Source organism: Leucoraja erinacea, chromosome 12 (assembly GCF_028641065.1).
Source record: "Leucoraja erinacea ecotype New England chromosome 12, Leri_hhj_1, whole genome shotgun sequence".
NCBI classification, from domain to species: domain Eukaryota; kingdom Metazoa; phylum Chordata; class Chondrichthyes; order Rajiformes; family Rajidae; genus Leucoraja; species Leucoraja erinaceus.
Genome location: NC_073388.1, coordinates 57,031,218 through 57,053,156, shown reverse-complemented (window position 1 = coordinate 57,053,156; position 21,939 = coordinate 57,031,218). Strand labels below are relative to the sequence as shown.

At 44.0% G+C, this 21,939-nt stretch overlaps 1 protein-coding gene across 2 annotated transcripts in view; it reads left to right on the top strand.

Annotated features, from left to right (window-relative positions):
- Positions 1 to 21,939, top strand: part of LOC129702392 (oligophrenin-1-like) — a 276,035-nt gene that overhangs the window by 71,473 nt on the left and 182,623 nt on the right. For both annotated transcript variants that reach the window (XM_055644172.1, XM_055644171.1), the window contains exon 2: positions 20,661 to 20,756. In XM_055644172.1, the coding sequence (XP_055500147.1) occupies positions 20,661 to 20,756 (96 nt within the window). The remainder of the gene's footprint in view (positions 1 to 20,660; positions 20,757 to 21,939) is intronic.

Below are 21,939 nucleotides of genomic sequence, written 5' to 3'. Positions count from 1 at the left end.
TTAATTTAATTTTTGTCCTTGAATACTTTTGGTATAACTACCAAGTGTGATAGTTCTTCATGCTTCCAAACCCAGGTGCGGTTTCCCCCCCGCCCCTGTTAGCACAAACCCCTCGCCTTTTATGTGATGGTAGGTACCATACTCACCTACCTCCGCTGTTGTTTAGTAGTGTTCTCACTTCTTCAGTTTCTGGTTCCTTGTCTGTCGGGATGGTGTTGTTGGGGGGTGGCGCATTTTTCAAGGGGCCCGCTCTGGATCCTGGCCTGAAAAGGCTTGCGGGGACTGGCATGCGGGTCCCGAGCTTTCACCAGCACCATAAAGTAGACGCCTACTGGTGGATGTGTGGAGGTACTGCTGTCTGGTTTTGTGTGGTTTGCTCATTCCAGGTCCTGCCCTTATGATGCCGAATATCTTGGCCACTTCGTCCAGTTTTTAGGCTTGGTTTGGTAACTTTGCCAGATAGCAGTATCTGTGGTTGTGAGGTCGGCGTTCTCACAGTCCTGTGAATTTTTTAGGTTAAGGGCAGGTTCTATGAGTTCTTTCGAGAGGTTGCGGATCGCATACTGTGTTGAACAGTAGGGTCAGGTGTTTTGCCATACTACCCTGCCCGTCTGGAATGAGCATGCAAAATGATATCCGACGTCAAGGGAATCAATATTGCAAATTAAGATTTTGGGTTTAAAAGCCCTGCTCAATGTAACCCCAACAATGGTAGGCATTTCTAGCAGATGTAATTTTGGGGAGGTGTGATAAAATCTTGACTACCTGTCTTGGAGAGGTTTTTAGAAAAGACAGGTAGTAAGGTGGCTGCCAGCTTAGGCTGTAATGGCCATCTCGCTCGTGGTGTAGCCATGTAGCGGTGCTCACACCCAGCAGCTCTTCCTGGTCCAGTACCTCAAGCATACTCCCGATGTTGTTCAGCCAGTGACCCCTCTTCTTGACCAGCCCAGCCCTGGTCGCCATCGATCTCCTCTGATGAGGGAGATGGCCAGTGCTGTTATAGTGCACTGGAGCGGGAGTGTTTGTGCTCCCTTGGCGAGCTTGCCCCAGCTCCCGAGGCAAGTCTCGCTGGAGTTTTTTGCTCCATGACCTTTGTCTAAGGCTTGGAGACAGGCACTTTCTCACTTTTGGGCGGTAGTTTGAAGTGCCGGCACTTTGAATGAGCCGGGCTGTCCGTCTTCCGTGTGTCTGTCTCCAGCCCGATGATTGGTTTCCAACTTTGCTCAAGCGGCTGCCTGTTCTCGGGCGGCGAGTCTCCTTGTCGAAGTTGCAGGGATTACCGGCCGGTTTAATGTTGATTTCCCTCCAGTCCGCTGCTGTTGGTCAGGCAGCTCAAACGGACTGGGCTTCGGCTCGGTACCCGTGTCTGTGGACCTCATCATGTGCGGTCCAGGTGCCGCCTCTCGCCCCCTCCACTGATGGAACGCGCCTTCCCTGGAGTCGAATGGGGCTGTTTTCCTCTGTGCTGCTTTGCTCTTTCCAGTTTTCCTCTGGAGCACAAAGAAGAGCAAGTTTGGCAATTCGAACCTGTGGGTAAGTACTTACCTAACGGTCCGTTCTTTCAGCTTGTAGCGGGAGCGCCTGTACTCCCGTTTGTCGCTGTTGCACTGCGTGAACGCTCATGTCGCGCATGCGTGCTCGACGGGTTCTTCACGTAGTCACTCACGTGACTCCGAAGTAAAATTGATGTTAAACTGCACACAGTTTACTTGTTTGCAGATTCCCTAAATCTAATCCCCTAAAATGCATCCCAGTGGTCCCACCAGGAAAATTCATGGCCATTGGTTGGTATTGATATTTGGCTTGGGTGGTGGTACCAATGGTGGTGGTCGCTTGTGGCTACCTTGGCTGGGTAATGAAGAGTCTGAAACATAGTACCAATTGTCAAATGTTTACTAGACTGCACCAGAGCAATCCACCTGCCTGCTGTCCTGCTGCATAATATCCACAAAGTACAGTCACAGCAGGAGCTATTGTTCAGCATTCACTGCCTGACGTGGAGTTAGAGCAGCTGGGGCTAATTCTCAGTCAAATTGGTGATGTGACAGGAAGGAAAACCAGCCAGAGTTGGGGGATTGAGTCTGAGGTTTCCTACTCTGGTCACACATTTATTGGGCAGTGTTGTGTACGGTGGTGCCGGCTTTGGAAACTATGAAGAGCAAATCTGCAAACGATGCAAGGGGAAGTCACGGATAGGGGACATGCGCGCGCGCGCGTGTGTATCTTCATTTTCGTGCTGTTTCCCAAGTGTTCTGCTTTAACATATGAAACAAACTAACTTCATTCATTCATTATCTTTGACACCATTAGCGACGCAGTGGTGCTGGTTTCCAACGGGAACGGCGACGGATGCACCACACATCTCAGACCTCTAGTTCCTGCGGACTTCCACCGCTGGAAGTAGAGGGTTTTGGTGTGTGTGCTTTATCATCATTCCTTACATTGCTATGTACGATAGTGATCACGAGAGTGATGAATGCTGTGGTGGATGTTTATGTTACATTTTTATTGTGTGTTTGTGTACTCTTTTTTCATTGTACCGCTGCTGGCAAATTCATTTCACTTGCACTTATGTGCACTCGCTAGAATCTCACCTGCCCTTTGACAGGTCTTGTTTTGGTGCAGTTTTGGTCCTGCTGGTGGTCCACAGCCCCCTCCTCACCTGGCGAACCAGGTGGGAGAGACAGTTTAGTCGCCGACTATCCGACCATGGAGCAGGTAGCACGGGATTACATGGTACCCGTGGCGGGGGGAACTCCCTCCGACCTGACATTGAAACTAACTTCAGGCTTAGTAAATGAGAAGGAGGTGAAGTGAATGCAGCAAAGAGAGCAGCATTTCCCCATTTGTGCCTTGTTGCTTACTGCAGCAGTTTCACTTTAAGGGGCATTGACTGGGCAAATTTGCTAATTTTGCACTTCGTCCAAGCAGCCAGTTTTTTACATTGTTGCCTGGCATTGTTCTGCCTTGACCAGACCCTTTTGACCCACATTGCTATTTATTTTGTAACGAAAACTGAATGGACACTGGTTGAGAAACGTTTTTTTGTTTCCTCTGAGTATGCGAATACTCAGGAAATGACAATAAAGATTTACAATTACAATTACAATTACAATTACAATTACATGTGAGACGTCTTTCACATTCTGACATTTCAATAACTTCTCGGCCCACATCACCTCTTCTTTACCATGTACTTTTTCATGTCACACCTCACCAGGAAGGCCTCAGAGCCCTCCGGTTCTTCCTTGAACAGAGACACAATCAGTTCCCCTTTTTATTAGCACTGCCTCTGCACTTCCTTGTGCCTCTGGAATGAACCAGAGCTTTGCGCTTGGCTGTTGGCAGACTGTGGTTGTCTTTTCAGCTGTGACCCAAAAGGAATATTCTGCAACACTATTTGCTCAGAAACCCCAAACTATTTTCAAGCTTGTTCTCCCCTCTCCCCACTGCCTCCCCAAACCGTGGAGAGCCAACATGCAGCTCTGTGTATTCTGACCTGTTAGAGACCTGAAAGGGGTTTGCAATCCAGTGCAGTTGGAGGGTGGATGTATTTGTTCTCTGTTCATTGATGAGTTCTACATTTTACTGCAGCCCAGCAATTTACTTCTCCAATCCAATGTGCGTGATCGTGAGGCAGATGTGGATTGACTCTTAACTGTGGAGCAATAAAAGTCGAATCTTGTCCAGTGTGTGCCAGATACATTTCTAACTTTATTTTGAAACATGCAGCCCAAAAAAAAGACTGGAAGCATCTTGTCAGCGAGAAAAAAAGCTCCAATCTATTTTGTAGGGCGGGCACGATAGTGCAGCAGTAGAGTTGCTGCCTTCTTCTTATCGAGTCCACACACAAGATTAGAAGTTGTTCAGCCAGAGCTGAAACACACTTCTCGGCATCTGGATACAATGGTGTCTGTCTTGTCGCTTCTTATGCTTCTTGTGCATGGTGGTGGAAAGATTGGTGGAAACAGGGCCGTGACGTGAACGCTGTTTCCTTGACCTCACAGCGGCAGAGACCCGGGTTTGATCCTGACTACGGGTGCCGTCTGTGCAGAGAATGTACGTTCTCCCCGTGACCACGTGGGTTTCCTCCCGCAATCCAAAGACATGCAGCTGTGTAGGTTATTTGGCTTCGGTAAAAATTGTAAAATTGTCTCTTGTGTGAAGGATAGTGTTAATGTGTGGGGGTCGGCACAGATATGCTACAAAGGGCCTGTATCTCTAGCTAAACTAAATTAAAAATAGTGTTCTGTTTATGCTGTAAATGTATCTGACACTGGAGATTATTGGATTTGCACAGCAACCTTCTGGTATTTGGATGGATTTGGTTATTTTCTAACCCTATAGCTGATGGATCGGAATTGTGCTTCCAGTTACTGACAGCTGTCGAAAATAAATCTGGTGGAAGAAGCCAGTTCAAAGTAATTTTTTATCATATGTTGCAAATTATAAACCGGTTAACAATTTGGCTTCCCCTTTTAGAGCTTTAATCGAGAGAAGCCTTGTGCTTGATGTGAAAACATGAGGAACTGCAGATGCTGATTTACAAAACAAAAACACAACTTGCTGGAGTACTCAGTGGGGACAGGCAGCATTTGGGGATGAGATGATAGGTGAAGTTTCGGGTCGGGACTCTAGACTGATTGTAGAAGAGGAAAAGAGGTGGGTGCGGGACAAAGCCAAGCATGGATACAGGTACTTGTCAGGCTTTGTCCTGCCACCCCAGTTGTATCCACCTATCACTTGCCAGCCTTTGTCCAGTCCTCACCTCTTTTCAAGCTTTCTCCCTCTTATTACTAGAGCCTGGATTTTGCCATAAATGCTATGTGCCTTTTCATGCATTTTTTTAATGTTCACCAGGATAATGCCTTTTTCATGATCGAGTGCCTAAATCAGCCTTTTCTTGGTCATAAAAGCTGGTGCTATTTTCTCTAGTTGTACCACAATCAGTTTGAAGAAGTGTCCTGACCTGAAACATGATCGATCCATGTCCTCCAGAGATGCTGCCTGACTCGCTGAGTTACTCCAGCACTCTGGTATGTTTTTTGTTTGTTTGCTAGATGTAAAGTCCGGTTAAACATCATTCCATGAATATGATGTATTGAATCAAAACTGATGAGCAATCCTCTCCTTTACAATTGTCCCTCCAAGGGAAGATCACGCCTCATTATGGAATTGTCTTTATAACAGGGTAATTTTGAGAAATACTGTAGCTGCTCATTTGCTAAAGGTTACATTTTGTATTGGTTTAAAAGAATTTACTGCAAAATGCTATTAGACCAGGAGGCCTCAAGGAAAGGAACATAGTGCATAGTTCCTAGCATCATCCTAGTTATAACCGTGCATAGTTCCTTGAAGTATAACCGTGCATAGTTCCTTGAAGGTGGAATCTCACTTAGACAGGGTGGTAAAGAAAGCTTTTGGTATGCTAGCCTTTATAAATCAGAGTATTGAGTATAGAAGCTGGGATGTAATGTTAAAATTGTACAAGGCATTGGTGAGACCAAATCTGGAGTATGGTGTACAATTTTGTTCGCCCAATTATAGGAAGGATGTCAACAAAATAGAGAGAGTACAGAGGAGATTTACTAGAATGTTGCCTGGGTTTCAACAACTAAGTTACAGAGATAGGTTGAATAAGTTAGGTCTTTATTCTCTGGAGCGCAGAAGGTTAAGGGGGGACCTGATAGAGGTCTTTAAAATGATGAGAGGGATAGACAGAGTTGATGTGGACAAGCTTTTCCCTTTGAGAATAGGGAAGATTCAAACAAGAGGACATGACTTCAGAATTAAGGGACAGAAGTTTAGGGGTAATATGAGGGGGAACTTCTTTACGCAGAGAGTGGTGGCGGTGTGGAATGAGCTCCCAGTGGAAGTGGTGGAGGCAGGTGCATTGGTATCATTTAAAAATAAATTGGATAGGCATATGGATGAGAAGGGAATGGAGGGTTATGGTATGAGTGCAGGCAGGTGGGACTAAGGGGAAAAAAAATTGTTCGGCATGGACTTGTAGGGCCGAGATGGCCTGTTTCCGTGCTGTAATTGTTATATGGTTATATGGTTATATGGTTATAGTGTTTATTTGATATTTAAGAAGGATCTGTGTTGGGTCCACTGTCGTTTGTCATGTACATCAATGATCTGGGTGATGGTGTGGTAAATTGGATTAGTAAGTATGCAGATGATACTAAGATAGGTGGGGTTGTGGATAATGAAGTAGATTTTCAAAGTCTACAGAGAGATTTATGCCAGTTGGAAGAGTGGGCTGAAAGATGGCAGATGGAGTTTAATAATGAGGAGAACTTTTTTCACACAGAGAGTGGTGAATCTCTGGAACTCTCTGCCACAGTTGAGGCCAGTTCATTGGCTATATTTAAGAGGGAGTTAGATGTGTTTGAGGCAAGTTCATTGGCTATATTTAAGAGGGAGTTAGATGTGGTCCTTGTGGCCAAGGGGATCAGAGGGTATGGAGAGAAGGGGGGACTTGATAGAGGTCTTTAAAATGATGAGAGGGATAGACAGAGTTGACGTGGATAAGCTTTTCCCACTGAGAGTAGGGAAGATTCAAACAAGGGGACATGACTTGAGAATTAAGAGACAGAAGTTTAAGGGTAATATGAGGGGGAACTTCTTTACTCAGAGAGTGGTGGCTGTGTGGAATGAGCTTCCAGTGAACGTGGTGGAGGCAGGTTCGTTTTTATCATTTAAAAATAAATTGGATAGTTATATGGACGGGAAAGGAATGGAGGGTTATGGTCTGAACGCAGGTGTATGGGACTAGGGGAGAATACGTGTTCGGCATGGACTAGAAGGGTCGAGATGGCCTGTTTCCGTGCTGTAATTGTTATATGGTTATATGGAACTGCAGATGCTGGAAAATTGAAGGCAGACAAAAATGCTGGAGAAACTCAGCAGATGAGGCAGCATCTGTGGAGCGAAGGAAATAGGCAACGTTTCGGGCCGAAACGTTGCCTATTTCCTTCGCTCCATAGATGCTGCCTCACCCGCTGAGTTTCTCCAGCATTTTTGTCTATCTTTGTTTATTTGATAACCTGCTTGCTCTGCTGGCACAGTTATAGGTCACATTGGATGGGACCAATGCCTGGAAGGTGGACCATAGCATAGATGGTCGTGTAAGCTGCAGCAGCACCAAAAGGGCGTAGGGAGATGCTTTCATCTTGTAGGGTTTTTCTTTAGGGATTCATGTTGGATTGGGAGGTGAAAGGGGCTTGTGTGTTTATTTTTCTTCAGTTTAGTTTATTATTGTCGTGTGTACCGAGGTGCTGTGGAAAGCTTTTTGTTGCTTTCTATCCAGTCAGTGTAAATAGTCTACATGATTCTACAGTCAAGCCAACCACAGTGTCCAGACACTGGATAAAGGTTGTAATGTTTAGTGCAAGATAAAGTCCGATTGATGATAGTTAGAAGGTCTCCCACGAGGTAGATGGGAAAGCCTTGATATTGTCACCAGAATACAAAAATTGTATGTGGGCTTAAGTGTTCTAGGAGATGGAATTGTTGAAGGTTCCTAGTCTGAGGTGTAAAGGGTGAATGAGACAAGAGAATATGCATCAGTCGTGCCTACGGCAGCTTCCTGTATAGTATTTGGAGGCTACAGTATATACCTGAAAATGTCCTGTCATTTGGTGTCAGAGATATGCCGGGGTGTAAAATTGCAACCTTCACGTGGTCCGCCCTGTTTCGACGAATGCAATCAACCCGGTGTGCACAATCAAATAAGATCAAATGGAACAAGTTGTCCTACAACTTTAGGCTGTGCACGCCATATGCAAGAAGAAGAAGAAGAAGATATATGTCAGATCCTTTGAAAATAAATTTATCGAGGAAGAAATAAAAAATACGGAATGATCTGAATTTTACCACAATGTTAGAGGAAAATGAAAAGTAAATTTGAAAGAGAATACGATAACTGGAATATTGTCTACCTTATTTAAAAATAATGCTGTACATGTTTTTTTCATGAAAGTACCAATATGTTTTTGGTGTTTATAGTTAATGATAACCTTGGAACAAGTAGTAATAAGCAATAAATACATCTTTCCAGTTTTATTGACCCAAGAATAATTTAATAAACTTTTCGCCATATGTTTCATGCTTTGAAATGAACATTTGGATATCGAATGTATATCTACATTTTTAATAATCGATTTCCATTAATAATTGGAACATTGGTAAGGTGGAAACTTGGGTTCTGAAGAACATTGATGTGAAGGGATTGAAGATTTGACCTGATGATTTATGCCACAGATGGCTGTGCAGGCCAAGTCATTGAGCATTTCTAAAGTGAACATTGACAGATTCTTGATTAGTAAGGGTGTGAAAGGCAGGATAATGGGGTAGATAGGGAAAGATAAATCAGCCATGATTGAATGATGGAGTAGGCTTGATGGGCCGAATGGCCTGATTCTGCTCCTATGGTGTAGGAACATGAATTATGGATCAACTTGTTGGTTATAATAGTCCTTTTTCAAATAAATTATTGATTCTTTCAATTGTAATGCAACTGTATTTAGAAGTTTGAGTTGACACATAAGTCATTCTGAACACTGTAAAGTAGTGATTGTGATAGCAAACCTTTTCCAGGAGCTAACTTTGATTAAGAAAGCTTAGTTTAGTGTTACCCCCCTCGCCCCTCCTCCACAGTATAGACACTTTCAGATAACCCTCACCTTTATTTAGTGGTGCATTCAATTATTCATGTAGACATGGCAACTGTTTGTGTGCATGGACATATTGCCAACTGTGAATAAGATGGACGGCCAGTTAATCTGCATTTAGTGGTAATATTTGGAGGAGGAAAGCTGGCCAGGATCTTTATTCTTGTAATGTTGCAGGTCCTGTAATGCCCACCAAAACCAGCTGCAGCTTAATGCAATCAGCAGCCCGACACCTCCTGACTATGTTTGCGGCCTGAAAAGTTTGATGCGAGATTGCTTCATTTTGTGTTGGAGTGCCTTATTTTATAGTTTAGTATAATGGAGACAAATGATCATCTGATTGCTGTGACCTTTTATCACTATGAAATCAAGTCAGGAAATGCTGGAGATAGACACAATGTGCTGGAGTAAAGGGCCTGTCCCACTTACGTGTCCTTGGCACGCAAATTACGCGACCTCGTGGTCGCGTTGAGGTGCACGGGCATCGTATGGCCATGCGGGGCCGGTGCCACATAGAAGCGCGGAGGGGTATGTATTGTGCGCGACATCACGCGGGGCTCCGAAATTTTTGTAGTGAACAAAATCTTCACACGCCAACGACCTATCGCGGAACTGACGGCCAAAGTGGGACAGGCCCAAGACTCTGGCGCGACGCAACGTCTCACCTTCAACAGCGGCAGAAGCAGGCAAACGATCGCCGAACTTCGCCTGGGGCTCATGGCCGTTGCTGTCCGGATCAGCCCCCACTTCTACACCCAGAGCGGGGCCAAGAAAATTGAAGATAGACACAAAATGCAGAAGTCACTCAGCGGGACAGGCAGCATCTCTGGAGAGAAGCAATGGGTGACGTTTCGGGTCAAGACCCTTCTTTTCAGACTGATGAAGAGTCTCGACATGAAACATCACCCATTGCTTCTCTCCAGAGATGCTGCTGGTCCCGCTGAGTTACTCCAGATTTGTGTCCATCTTCAAATGACGGCTGGAGAATGCATGAAATCACGCCCGACCTTCGCGGGACCATCACAGCTCAACGCGACCACAAGGTCGCGTAATTTGCGTGCCAAGGACACGTAAGTGGGACAGGCCCTTAACTCAGCGGGTCAGGCAGTATTTTTCCAGCACTTTGTGTCTATCTTTGGTACAAAATCAGCGTCTGCTGTTCTTTGTTTCGACAGGAAATGCTGGGACTATTTGGATGAGGCAGCACTTGTGAGTTAATGTTTCAGGTCAATGGCTTTCAGTTGTTACTTCATTGTGATTGTATCTAGTCTTTGTCATCTTCCCAGCTGTCATGTTTGTGTGGATGTAGAACAAATATGAAGGGAAAGTAAAAGTTTTTTTTAAAAGAAACTAAATAGGGTTGAAAAGCTTCGAGACTCTGGTAATCCGTGGCTGAGTTACAGTTTGGGCTGAGTCACGGAAAACTAATGAGTTACTGTATAACTGTACACGCAAGGAACTGCAGATATTGGTTTACAAAAAAAGACACAGAGTGCTGGAGTAACTCAGCAGCTCAGGCAGCATCTCTAGAGAACATGGATCGGTAATGTTTCAGGTCGGGATCCTTCATTCTTATTTAATGTCCATATGAGCATCATGTGAAGTAAGAATTTACTTACACTCTGGTATTAATGATCTACACTGAATCTGAGGGAGGAACTCTGTCATTTAGTCCATCTGTAAATCAATAGCCACTCTCCTTGGTTCATTGAGGAATGGACAATAAAAACAGACATGCAGCAATGTAAAAATCCAGTGAGCAAATAAGTAAAACCAAACCATTAACCTTCCATGCCTTGATGTGCACCCACCCCTCAGGAGCAGGAACTGGGCGAGATGTCACAGAATCAACACCAATGGATTTTTACGCATGAGCCTCTTGGGTTGAATTTTCTCCCGGAGCAAAGAAAACAATTGGGTTATTTACTTTCAAAATACTATATTGAAAATTAGAATTTTAAATCTGAATCCTTGCCAATGTACCATCTAGGTTACATAATAGCCTTGAATTTTTGTTCTGGTTTCCAGAGCAATGGTGTTTGGTGTTATCAGTTGCCTAGCAACCTGGACAGACCTTGTGTGTAAATTTGATGTTGTGAAAATGTTTGAAATATTCTTGCTTTATTTTGTAGCTCGATTATTTCGCTGGCTTGTAGATGTGGTCTAATTGCTGATTTTAAGCAGTCTTGTCCAATTGACCAATTGACTGCATATCCACTGGTCATTGTTCCCTTCATTGTTTGTGAGGGCAACACAGTCCATGATGCCATTATCATCTCTGGTCTGTGTACAGTTGTCCACTATGTCTGGGAGTGCATGTGTTTCTCCTGGCTAGAGGAGAAGGACGTCGGTTTGTTGGAACTGCTCCCGCATGTGGGCCGACCAGCCATTGGTCTTTGAATAATGGCGCCAAAACATGGTGGCGCCTGTATGTGTAATATATGCAAAATGAATGTCACTGTGCAGTTGCACATGTGACAAATTAAACACCGTTAAACCATCGGATACTCTCTTTCCCCTCCATAGCTCCAAGATATGGTGAAAGTTTCATTGATACTGCCAAGTATCCCAACTTAAGATGGAAAGCAGGAGAAAGCTGCAGGAGGTATTGCGAATATAAGTCGCAGGAAATAAGTGCAGAAAGGGACGTAGGGGAATTCTCTGAAAGACAACATGGTCTCAATGGGAAGAATGGCCTCTCCAATGGCATTAGCAACACCTCCCCATTTCAGTCCTTGCCTTTACTACACAACAATACATTTTGAACTTCCTGTTTAATGTTGACTTCCTCATTTTTTGACATGCGTTCACTCTGCAGTCTCTTGAGTGCACAATGTTAAAATAAATCAGATCTAAAAAATGATTGTACAGTTACTAGTTGTCCAGCATGTGGACTCTGCATCCTTGATTATATTTTCGGAAGAGGAAGCAATATTTTGTTTCAATTTTCTTAAATCTGTTTGCATATGGTTGGTGATCTTACTGGAGTGGGAATGAGTCTCACAGGGAGAATGAAAGGCTACAGAAGTTGAATTAATTGAGCAAGATGCATGATGAAGGCAGTGGAATTGGGGCAAGTAACCTTGTCTGAGTGGGAACGACAATTGCTTAAGTTGAGTTTTAGGTTTCTTTAAGCACAGTAATATCTGTTTTGGCATCTTGTAGATGAGGTGGTCTGCAACAGATCTTAGTTCTGCCTCTGCAAATCCCATTTCCTCAAAATGTTGCTTCAGTTAAATCCAACAATGTAAACCGCGATCCACGGCACGGGGCCATGACCCTGCATGAGACCACACAAGGATTTTCCCATGCAAAGTGCGTTAGACTAGCAGGGATATCAAAAGCCTCCCCATTTCATCCACAGAGGGGAGAGTAGAACAGAGTGATTTTTCTGCAGGATTTCAGCAGGTTATGAAAGATATATTGTACAATGGGTGGATGGGCAACGACCACCATTAACAAATTAACAAGATACAGGAATGAGAAGCATCAGTTAGGTGGAGAGGTTGGGGAATCTGCATTGTCTTCCTTGGAGCACAGAATATTTGAGAGAGATGTTTGGGATGCCATTGTGAGAAAATAGCCAAACAATTTCAGATCACAGGAGGGTTACTGATCAAGAGTTAAAGTTTGAACATAAATGATAAAGAAATCAGAGGTGTGCTTAGTATAATAATGAGTAGGGTACCAGTGATGACATATATTTGGGGACTCAGAAGGTCATAGAATTATGCAGCATAGCAACAGTGAAGGCCTTCGGCCCAATTTGTCCAAGCTGACCAAGATGCACCATCTGCACTAGTCTTACCTGCCAGCATTTTGCTCATATCCCTCTATAGGGCCTGTCCCACTTTCACAACCTTTTTTACTCGTGGACATTTTTCATCATGCTAGAAAAACGGCCCGACCTACTTGATGCCACGAGTACCTATGACTAGCATCACGGCCTGCTACGACCTACCTACGACCTCCCTATGACCTCCTATGAACTCGTGACAACCATGCTGCGAGTATGAGTCAAGGGCAAACTCAGCAGAGGTCGTGAAAGTGGGACAAGCCTTTAAACCTTCCCGAAGGTTTTTTCCTGAGGTCTACCATATAGTGTAATGAGAGAATATTAAACAACATATAGAGAACATTGGATCAGGCAATATCTGTTAGTGTGGATTGAGGAGGAATAAACATGACATTTTTAGTTTGGGCGGTTATGAATAGTGGGATCCTGGGGTGATTGCTGGTCCATCAGGTTTTCATAATCTACATGAATTATTTGGATCAGGGGGTCAAGTGAAATATATCATGGGTTATATTGGAATATATGGCTTTCTTTCTTTTAAAATCTTTTTATTAATTTTTTTTCAAAAACAAAAAACAACAAAAAGAATAAACATAACAATGATATTGATACATAGGGATCAGGATTACATTAATAACAGGTATAACCTAAATATGAGTCCAGTGTCAAAATGCACATAGAATATAGACCTCCCGGTCTCTATATCAATATAGTTAAATGTTTAAAAGAAACCTTATAAATAAAAAACACAATAAGATAAAAAGAAAAAAAAGGATAAAAAGAGAAAAAAGGAAAAAACAAAACCGCCCTAAACTAGAAAAAAAAAGCAAAACAGAATCTGGGCTGCAAAGAATGTCAACAATTTAAGTCCCTGTTTGTCGTCAAGTCCGTTCCACCGTATAAAGGTAAAATAATTATTATAACGGTTGGAGAGGGGAACAGTGGAACGGACTTGACGACAAACAGGGACTTAAATTGTTGGAATATATGTCTGATTGGACTGGCTGGCTGCGACTGCGGGATGTTGAGAGGCCTCAAAGGGATATGGACAGGCTAAATGAAGGGCAGAACATGGCAGCTGGAATATAACATGGACAAACGAGGCCACCTATTTCTATAGACAAATCTAAATTAAAAAAAATAGTGAGGTGTTGGCATTCAGTGACCTACGTATCCTAGTACACATGGAAGTGAAACTGACAAGGAAGAAGAGTTGGTCGTCTTTGCAAGAAGATTTGAGTATAAGAGCAAGGACATCTTGCTCTAATCGTATTGCCCACAGGTCTGGCCCCCTGTCCAAGGAAGATATGCTTGCAATAGTAGGACAATGTCAAAATTGAGCCATATTGATTACTGAACTTAAGAATTTGTTTGATGAGGTACAATTAAACAAGATGGATTTATATTCTAGAATTTAGACGAGGTGAGGCATAATTTTGTTGTGCAAAAATTGCAAAAAGTTTCCATTGAATTTAACAAAGTAGATGAAGGAACGATATTTTCGCTGGGTTAGTTGACCAGGGGTCACAGGTATAAAATAGTGGCTTGGACATTTTGGACAAAATTGTAAAGACATTTATCTCCCAAAAAGTAGTCTGTATGGATTTCCTCATGTAAGAGGACTGCGGGGGCTCAGTCAATGAGTTTATTCACAACTAAGATAGACAATAGACAAAGGTACAGGGAGGTAAGGGTACAGTGGGCTAAAGGTACAGTGCTTTTTGTTTATATAATAAAGGTGCAGTTTAAAGGGCAAGAGGGAGCAGCTGTTTGTGAGTCAGATACCTGCTGATTTCGCCCAGCAGTTTCTATTGTATTATACTTGTATCGGATCCAGGGTAAGGCGGGAGAATGACAGTCAGAGCAGTATACTGTTCTGGATGTCAGATGTGGGATGTCATGGTGTCGGATGGCCCTCCAGACGTCCACATCTGCACCAGGTGCAGAGAGATAGGGCTCCTAAGGGACCGTATTAGGATCCTGGAGCAGCAGCTCGATGACCTCTGTCTGGTCAGTGAGAGTGAGGAGGTCATAGAGGGGAGTTATAGAGAGGTGGTCACTCCAAAACCACGGGAGAGAGACATGTGGGTCACGTTAAGGAAGGGCAAGGGGCAGAGGCAGGAACGAGTGAGTACTCCAATGTCGGTACACCTTGCAAATAAGTACTCCTGTTTGAGTACGGATGGGGGTGACAGCCTACCCGGGGGTAGTGACAGCGGACGGGCCTCCAGCACAGAGACCGGCCCTGTTGCTCCAAAAGGTAGGGAAAAAAAGAAGAGGCAATAGTAATTGGGGACTCTATTGTTAGGGGGTCGGATAGGCGATTCTGTGGACGCAGTCGGGAGACCAGGATGGTGGTCTGCCTCCCTGGTGCCAAGGTCTCGGACGTGTCTCAACGCATCCAAGATATCCTGAAATCAGAGGGAGAGGAGCCTGAGGTCGTGGTACATATAGGTACCAATGACATAGGTAAAAAAAGGGAAGAGGTCCTGAAGGGAGGATTTAGGGAGTTGGGAGGAGAGTTAAGGAAAAGGACCAAAAAGGTAACAATCTCAGGATTACTGCCTGTGCCACGCGACAGTGAGAGTAGGAATGGAGCGAGGTGGAGGATAAATGCGTGGCTGAAAGACTGGTGCAGAGGGCAGGGATTCAAGTTTCTGGATCATTGGGACTTCTTTTGGGGAAGGTGGGACCTGTACAGAAAGGATGGGTTGCACTTGAACCCGAGGGGGACCAATATCCTGGCGGGGAAATTTGCAAAGGCCACTGGGGAGACTTTAAACTAGAATGGTTGGGGCGAGGGACTCAAATAGAGAAAGCTAGTAGACAGAATGGGAGGCAGGAAGCAGAAAAGGGAAGCACTCGGACACAAGAGGAGAAAGAAAAAAAAGGAAATAAACAGAGAATAAGAGGGGTTTCTTAAATGTGCATATTTTAATGCTAGGAGCATTGTAAGAAAGGTGAATGAGCTTAGAGTTTGGATAGACACCTGGAAGTCTGATGTTGTGGCGATCAGTGAAACATGGTTGCAGGAGGGCTATGATTGGAAACTAAATATTCCAGGATTTCGTTGCTTCAGGTGTGATAGAATTGGAGGGGCAAGAGGTGGAGGTGTTGCATTGCTAGTCAGGGAAGATATTACAGCAGTGCTTTGGCAGGATAGATTGGAGGGCTCATCTAGGGAGGCTATTTGGGTGGAACTGAGAAGTGGGAAAGGTGTAGCAACACTTATAAGGGTGTATTATAGACCGCCAAATGGGAAACGAGAATTGGAAGAGCAAATATGTAAGGAGATAGCAGATATTAGTAGTAAGCACAAGGTAGTGATTGTGGGAGATTTCATCTTTCCACACATAGACTGGGAAACACATTCTGTAAATGGGCTGGATGGTTTGAAGTTTGTAAAATGTGTGCAGGATAGTTTTTTGCAGCAATACATAGAGGTACCTACTAGAGGAGGGGCAGTTCTGGACCTCCTGTTAGGAAATGAGACGGGACAGGTGGCAGAGGTATGCGTTGGGGAGCACTTCGGGTCCAGTGATCACAATACCATTAGTTTCAATATAATTATGGAGAAGGTCAGAACTGGACCTAGGGTTGAGATTTTTGATTGGAGAAAGGCTAACTTTGATGAGATGCGAGATGATTTAAAAGGAGTGAACTGGGACATTTTGTTTTATGGGAAAGATGTAGAAGAGAAATGGAGGACATTTAAAGGGGACATTTTAAGAGTACAAAATCTTTATGTTCCTGTTCGGTTGAAAGGAAACAGTAAAAATTGGAAAGAGCCCTGGTTTTCAAGGGGAATTGGACATCTTGTTTGGAAAAAGAGGGAGATCTACAATAATTATAGGCAGCATGAAGTAAATGAGGTGCTTGTGGAATATAAGGAATGTAAAAAGAATCTTAAGAAAGAAATTAGAAAAGCTAAAAGAAGATATGAGGTTGCTTTGGCAAGTAAGGTGAAAGTAAATCCAAAGGGTTTCTACAGCTATATTAATAGCAAAAGGATAACGAGGGATAAAATTGGTCCATTGGAGAGACAGAGTGGGCAGCTATCTGCAGAGCCAAAAGAGATGGGGGAGATATTGAACAATTTATTTTCTTCGGTATTCACCAAGGAGAAGGATATTGAATTATGTGAGGTAAGGGAAACGAGTAGAGTAGCTATGGATACTATGAGTTTCAAAGTAAAAGAAGTACTGACACTTTTGAAAAATATAAAAGTGGATAAGTCTCCAGGTCCTGACAGGATATTCCCTAGGACATTGAGGGAAGTTAGTGTAGAAATAACCGGGGCTATGACAGAAATATTTCAAATGTCATTAGAAACGGGAATAGTCCCCGAGGATTGGCGTACCGCGCATGTTGTTCCATTGTTTAAAAAGGGTTCTAAGAGTAAACCTAGCAATTATAGAGCTGTTAGTTTGACTTCAGTGGTGGGCAAATTAATGGAAAAGATACTTAGAGATAATATATATAAGCATCTGGATAAACAGGGTCTGATTAGGAACAGTCAACATGGATTTGTGCCTGGAAGGTCATGTTTGACTAATCTTCTTGAATTTTTTGAAGCGGTTCCTAGGGAAATTGACGAGAGTAAAGCAGTGGATGTTGTCTATATGGACTTTAGTAAGGCCTTTGACAAGGTTCCTCATGGAAGGTTGGTTAAGAAGGTTAAACTGTTGGGTATAAATGCAGGGGTAGCAAGATGGATTCAACAGTGGCTGAATGGGAGAAGCCAGAGGGTAATGGTGGATGGCTGTTTGTTGGGTTGGAGGCAGGTGACTAGTGGGGTGCCTCAGGGATCGGTGTTGGGTCCTTTGTTGTTTGTCATGTACATCAATGATCTGGATGAAGGTGTGGTAAATAGGATTAGTAAGTATGCAGATGATACCAAGATAGGGGGTGTTGTGGATAATGAAGAGGATTTCCAAAGTCTACAGAGTGATTTAGGTCATTTGGAAAAATGGGCTGAAAGATTGCAGATGGAGTTTAATGCTGATAAATGTGAGGTGCTGCACCTTGGCAGGATAAATCAAAATAGGACGTAAATGGTAGGGAATTGAAGAATACAGTTGAACAGAGGGATCTGGGAATAACCGTGCATAGTCCCTTGAAGGTGGAATCTCATATAGATAGGGTGGTAAAGAAAGCTTTTGGTATGCTAGCCCTTATAAATCAGAGCATTGAGTATAGAAGCTGGGATGTAATGTTAAAATTGTACAAGGCATTGGTGAGACCAAATCTGGAGTATGGTGTACAATTTTGGTCCCCAATTATAGGAAGGATGTCAACAAAATAGAGAGAGTACAGAGGAGATTTACTGGAATGTTGCCTGGGTTTCAACAACTAAGTTACAGAGATAGGCTGAATAAGTTAGGTCTTTATTCTTTGGAGCGCAGAAGGTTAAGGGGGGACTTGATAGAGGTCTTTAAAATGATGAGAGGGATAGACAGAGTTGATGTGGACAAGCTTTTCCCTTTGAGAATAGGGAAGATTCAAACAAGAGGACATGACTTCAGACTTAAGGGACAGAAGTTTAGGGGTAACATGAGGGGGAACTTCTTTACTCAGAGAGTAGTAGCGGTGTGGAATGAGCTTCCAGTGGAAGTGGTGGAGGCAGGTTCGTTGGTATCATTTAAAAATAAATTGGATAGGCATGTGGATGAGAAGGGAATGGAGGGTTATGGTATGAGTGCAGGCAGGTGGGACTAAGGGAAAAAAGTTGTTCGGCACGGACTTGTAGGGCCGAGATGGCCTGTTTCCGTGCTGTAATTGTTATATGGTTATATGGTTATAAGGTGCAGGAGTAGGCCATTTGGCCCTTTAAGCCAACACAGCCATTCAATGTGATCATGGTTGATCATCCGCAATCAGTACCCCGTTCCTGCCTTCTCCCCATATCGCCTGACTCCGCTATTTTTAAGAGCCCTATCTAACTCTCTCTTGAAAGTATCCAGAGAACCTGCCTCCACCGCCCTCTGAGGCAGAGAATTCCACAGACTCACCACTCTCTGTGAGAAAAAGTGTTCTAAATGGCTTACTCTTTATTCTTAAACGGTCGCCCCAGGTTCTGGGCTCCCCCAACATCGGGAACATGTTTCCTGCCTCTAGCGTATCCAAGCCCTTAACAATCTTATATGTTTCAATGAGATACCCTCTCATCCTTCTAAACTCCAGAGTGTACAAGCCCAGCTGCTCCTTTCTCTCAGCAGATGACAGTCCCGCCATCTCGGGAATTAACCTTGTAACCTACGCTGTAAACCTACGCTACACTCCCTCAATAGCACGAATGTCCTTCCTCAAATTTGGGGACCAAAACTGCACACAATACTCCAGGTGTGGTCTCACTAGGGCTCTGTACAACTGCAGAAGGACCTCTTTGCTCCTATTAGATATTTCAACATTAAGGGAATAAAGGAATAAGGTTGTCTTACAAAGATCTATCTGTGCAGTAAGTGTATACAGTATAAACCTGTGCTCTCTCCCTTTATCTTTTTTTAGAGATACAGCGCGGAAACAGGCCCTTCGTCCCACCGGGTCCGCGCCGACCAGCGATCACCGCACATTAACACTATCCTACACCCACTAGGGACAATTTTTACATTTACCAAGCCAATTAACCTACAAACCTGTATGGAGCGTGGGAGGAAACCGAAGTTCTGGGAGAAAACCCATGCAGGTCAGGGGGAGAACGTACAAACTGGGTACAGACAACACCCGTAGTCAGGATCGAACCCGGGTCTCCAGCACTGCATTCGCTGTAAGGCAGCAACTCTACCGCTGTGCCACCGTGACTGCTCTTCCTAGACCGCTACTCTTTCCCACCCACTGAGTGAAAATACAATCTTCATAGCATTGAACTGAGAGGCGAGAACACGAGCAAGAATTAGAAATATATGCATATAGGGGTAGGAAATTCCACTGCAATTCAACTGCTATAGGGAGAGGTTGATCAGGTTAGGATTTAATTCCATGGAGTGCAGGAGGATGATGGGTAATCTTATAGAGGTGTGCATAAGATCATGAGGGGAATAAATAGGCTAACTGCACATAGACTTTTACCCGAGCAAGGGAACTAGAGGGTTTTTAGGTGAGAGGGGAAAGATTTAGTAGGAACTTGAGGGGAAACTTTTTCACACAAAGAGCAATAGGGTATATAGAATGAGGCTGTGGCAGATACTATCATTTAAAAGACATTTAGACAGGTAAATAAGACGTGGACATATCATCTTACATGGGTAGGAAAGGTTTAGAAGGATATGGGCCAAATAAAGGCAGGTGGGACATGTAAATTACTCTGAGCTTCTATCTATGAACTAGTTTTTCATAAGATAAGGGAAAACATATCAATTGCATCAACGTGGACTGCTCTGTGGAGAAGCACAGTTTACTTGGAGAGGATCGTATACTTGTGACAACTATTTGACTGCTTTGGGGATGTTATAATGTAGGAAATGGCCATTTTGTGCATCTAGCAGTAAAGATGACCTGAGGCTCTGTTTTATTGGCATTCGATGTGGAATAAATATTGCACGCTGTCTGCAGTCCTGATCACTGCCTTGACCTTAGTGTGTGAAGGGTGGTTCACTTATGTTTAAAGTTGGTTTCATAAACTGGCCACTTCACCTCCAAAGCTTTGTGTTGCATGATCACCGCAAGGTTGGTTCTGATCGCTTTTAATTCCTGCCAACTGCCAAGATAAAATGCAGCAGTGAATAGAGTGATGGGATGCAATCCAATGGGATGCAATCCATTGCAATCCAACAATGGTCATAAGATATGGGGGGGGGGGGGGGGGGGGGGGGGGGAGCTTTCCGTCTCATTGTTCACCAATGGCCACGGTGGCGCAGCGGTAGAGTTGCAGAGTCGGAGACCTGGGTTCGATCCCTACTACGGGTGCTGTCTATACAGAGTTTGTACGTTCTCCCCGTGACCGCGTGGGTTTTCTCCGAGATCGTTCATTTCCTCCCACGCTCCAAAGACGTACAGATCTGTAGGTTAATTGGCTTGGTGTATGTGTAAAATTGTCCCGAGTGTGTGTCGGATAGTGTTAATGTGCAGGGATCGCTGGTCAGTACGAACTCGATGAGCCGAAGGGCCTGTTTCCACGCTGTATCTTTAAACTAAACTCAAACTAAATGTGTTGATGTCTAAATGCTGCATCTTTTCTGTTGTTGCAGATTACTCCTCCGCTGTGTCAAAGTTTTCACAGAGCCTACATGCGTTCCAGTTTGAGTTCATTGGCGATACATTAACAGATGATGAGATTAATATCGGTAAGGAACTGAAGTGTTGCTATCTCTTTATGTAAATCATAGAAATAGTGATGAAAGGACTGTCCCATCAGTGTGAATGAATGAATGAACGATGCTTTACTCCCGCATGTGTACACAAGGTATGCAAAGAGTCGCCACGTATAGAGCGCTGACAAAGCACCAAAGTATTCCATTTAGTCCCCAGTGTGGGGGGACCCTTTGTTCTCAGTGGTCCCCCCACACGGGGTCTCCTTTTGTTTTTGGCTGGGCGTCAGGCTTCCGGCACCTACACGGGCGGGCCTGTCTGACCTCCGGCACCTCCCTTCCTCCACCGCCGGCCCGTCCTTGACATCAACCGGCGGCACCCCCCTCCACCGCAGGCCCGTCCTCGAAGGAGTATAGTTGAATATTTTCCTTTGGACAAAACACTGATGGCTTCTGAATAGGAATCCCTTTGGGAAGAGGTTGAGCCCAACAAGTCGCACACAATTTGCAAGATGGTTTATTGTCTCTTGTCAGTTGAACTTTCTGCCTGGTTAGGGGTCTCAACCCAAAACGTCACCTATCCATGTTCTCCAAATATGCTGCCTCTCTCGCTGACTTACTCCAGCACTTTTGTCCTTATTAGGCTGACATTTTACTGAATTATTTTGGATAAATTATATATTTTTTCTTTCTATAAGCACCTGTCTTAATAGAGCAATTTGGGAGGAGGATCAGTGAAACATAGAACACAGAATAGTACAGCACAGAAACAGGCCCTTCGGCCCACAGTGTCTTTGCCGAACACAATGCCGAGATACATTAATCTCCTCTGCCTGCACATGATCCATACCCTTCCATACCCAAGGGCCCTGGCATTAACTCCTTCTGCACTTTTAGTCACAACAATCTCCAGGAGCTGATCTATGACTGTTCTCAATCTGTGGAGATTCCTATGTTACCATTGAGTCAATTAAAAATCTTGGCTTCTTAGAGGCATACCTTTGACAAAGTTCACCTCTTTGCAAGACCAGGTTATTTTGGGAGAGTCCACAACCATTTACTCCGGCTAGGAATGAACTCCATTCTTGCTTACTTCTAGAGCATTGGCTCTCCATGGAGAAGGTGATGATGAGCTGTCACTTTGAACCACAGCTGCCTCGAGGACAGAATGGTCCTCATACTACTGCTGAGTTGTGAATTTCCATGTTTAGACCAGTGG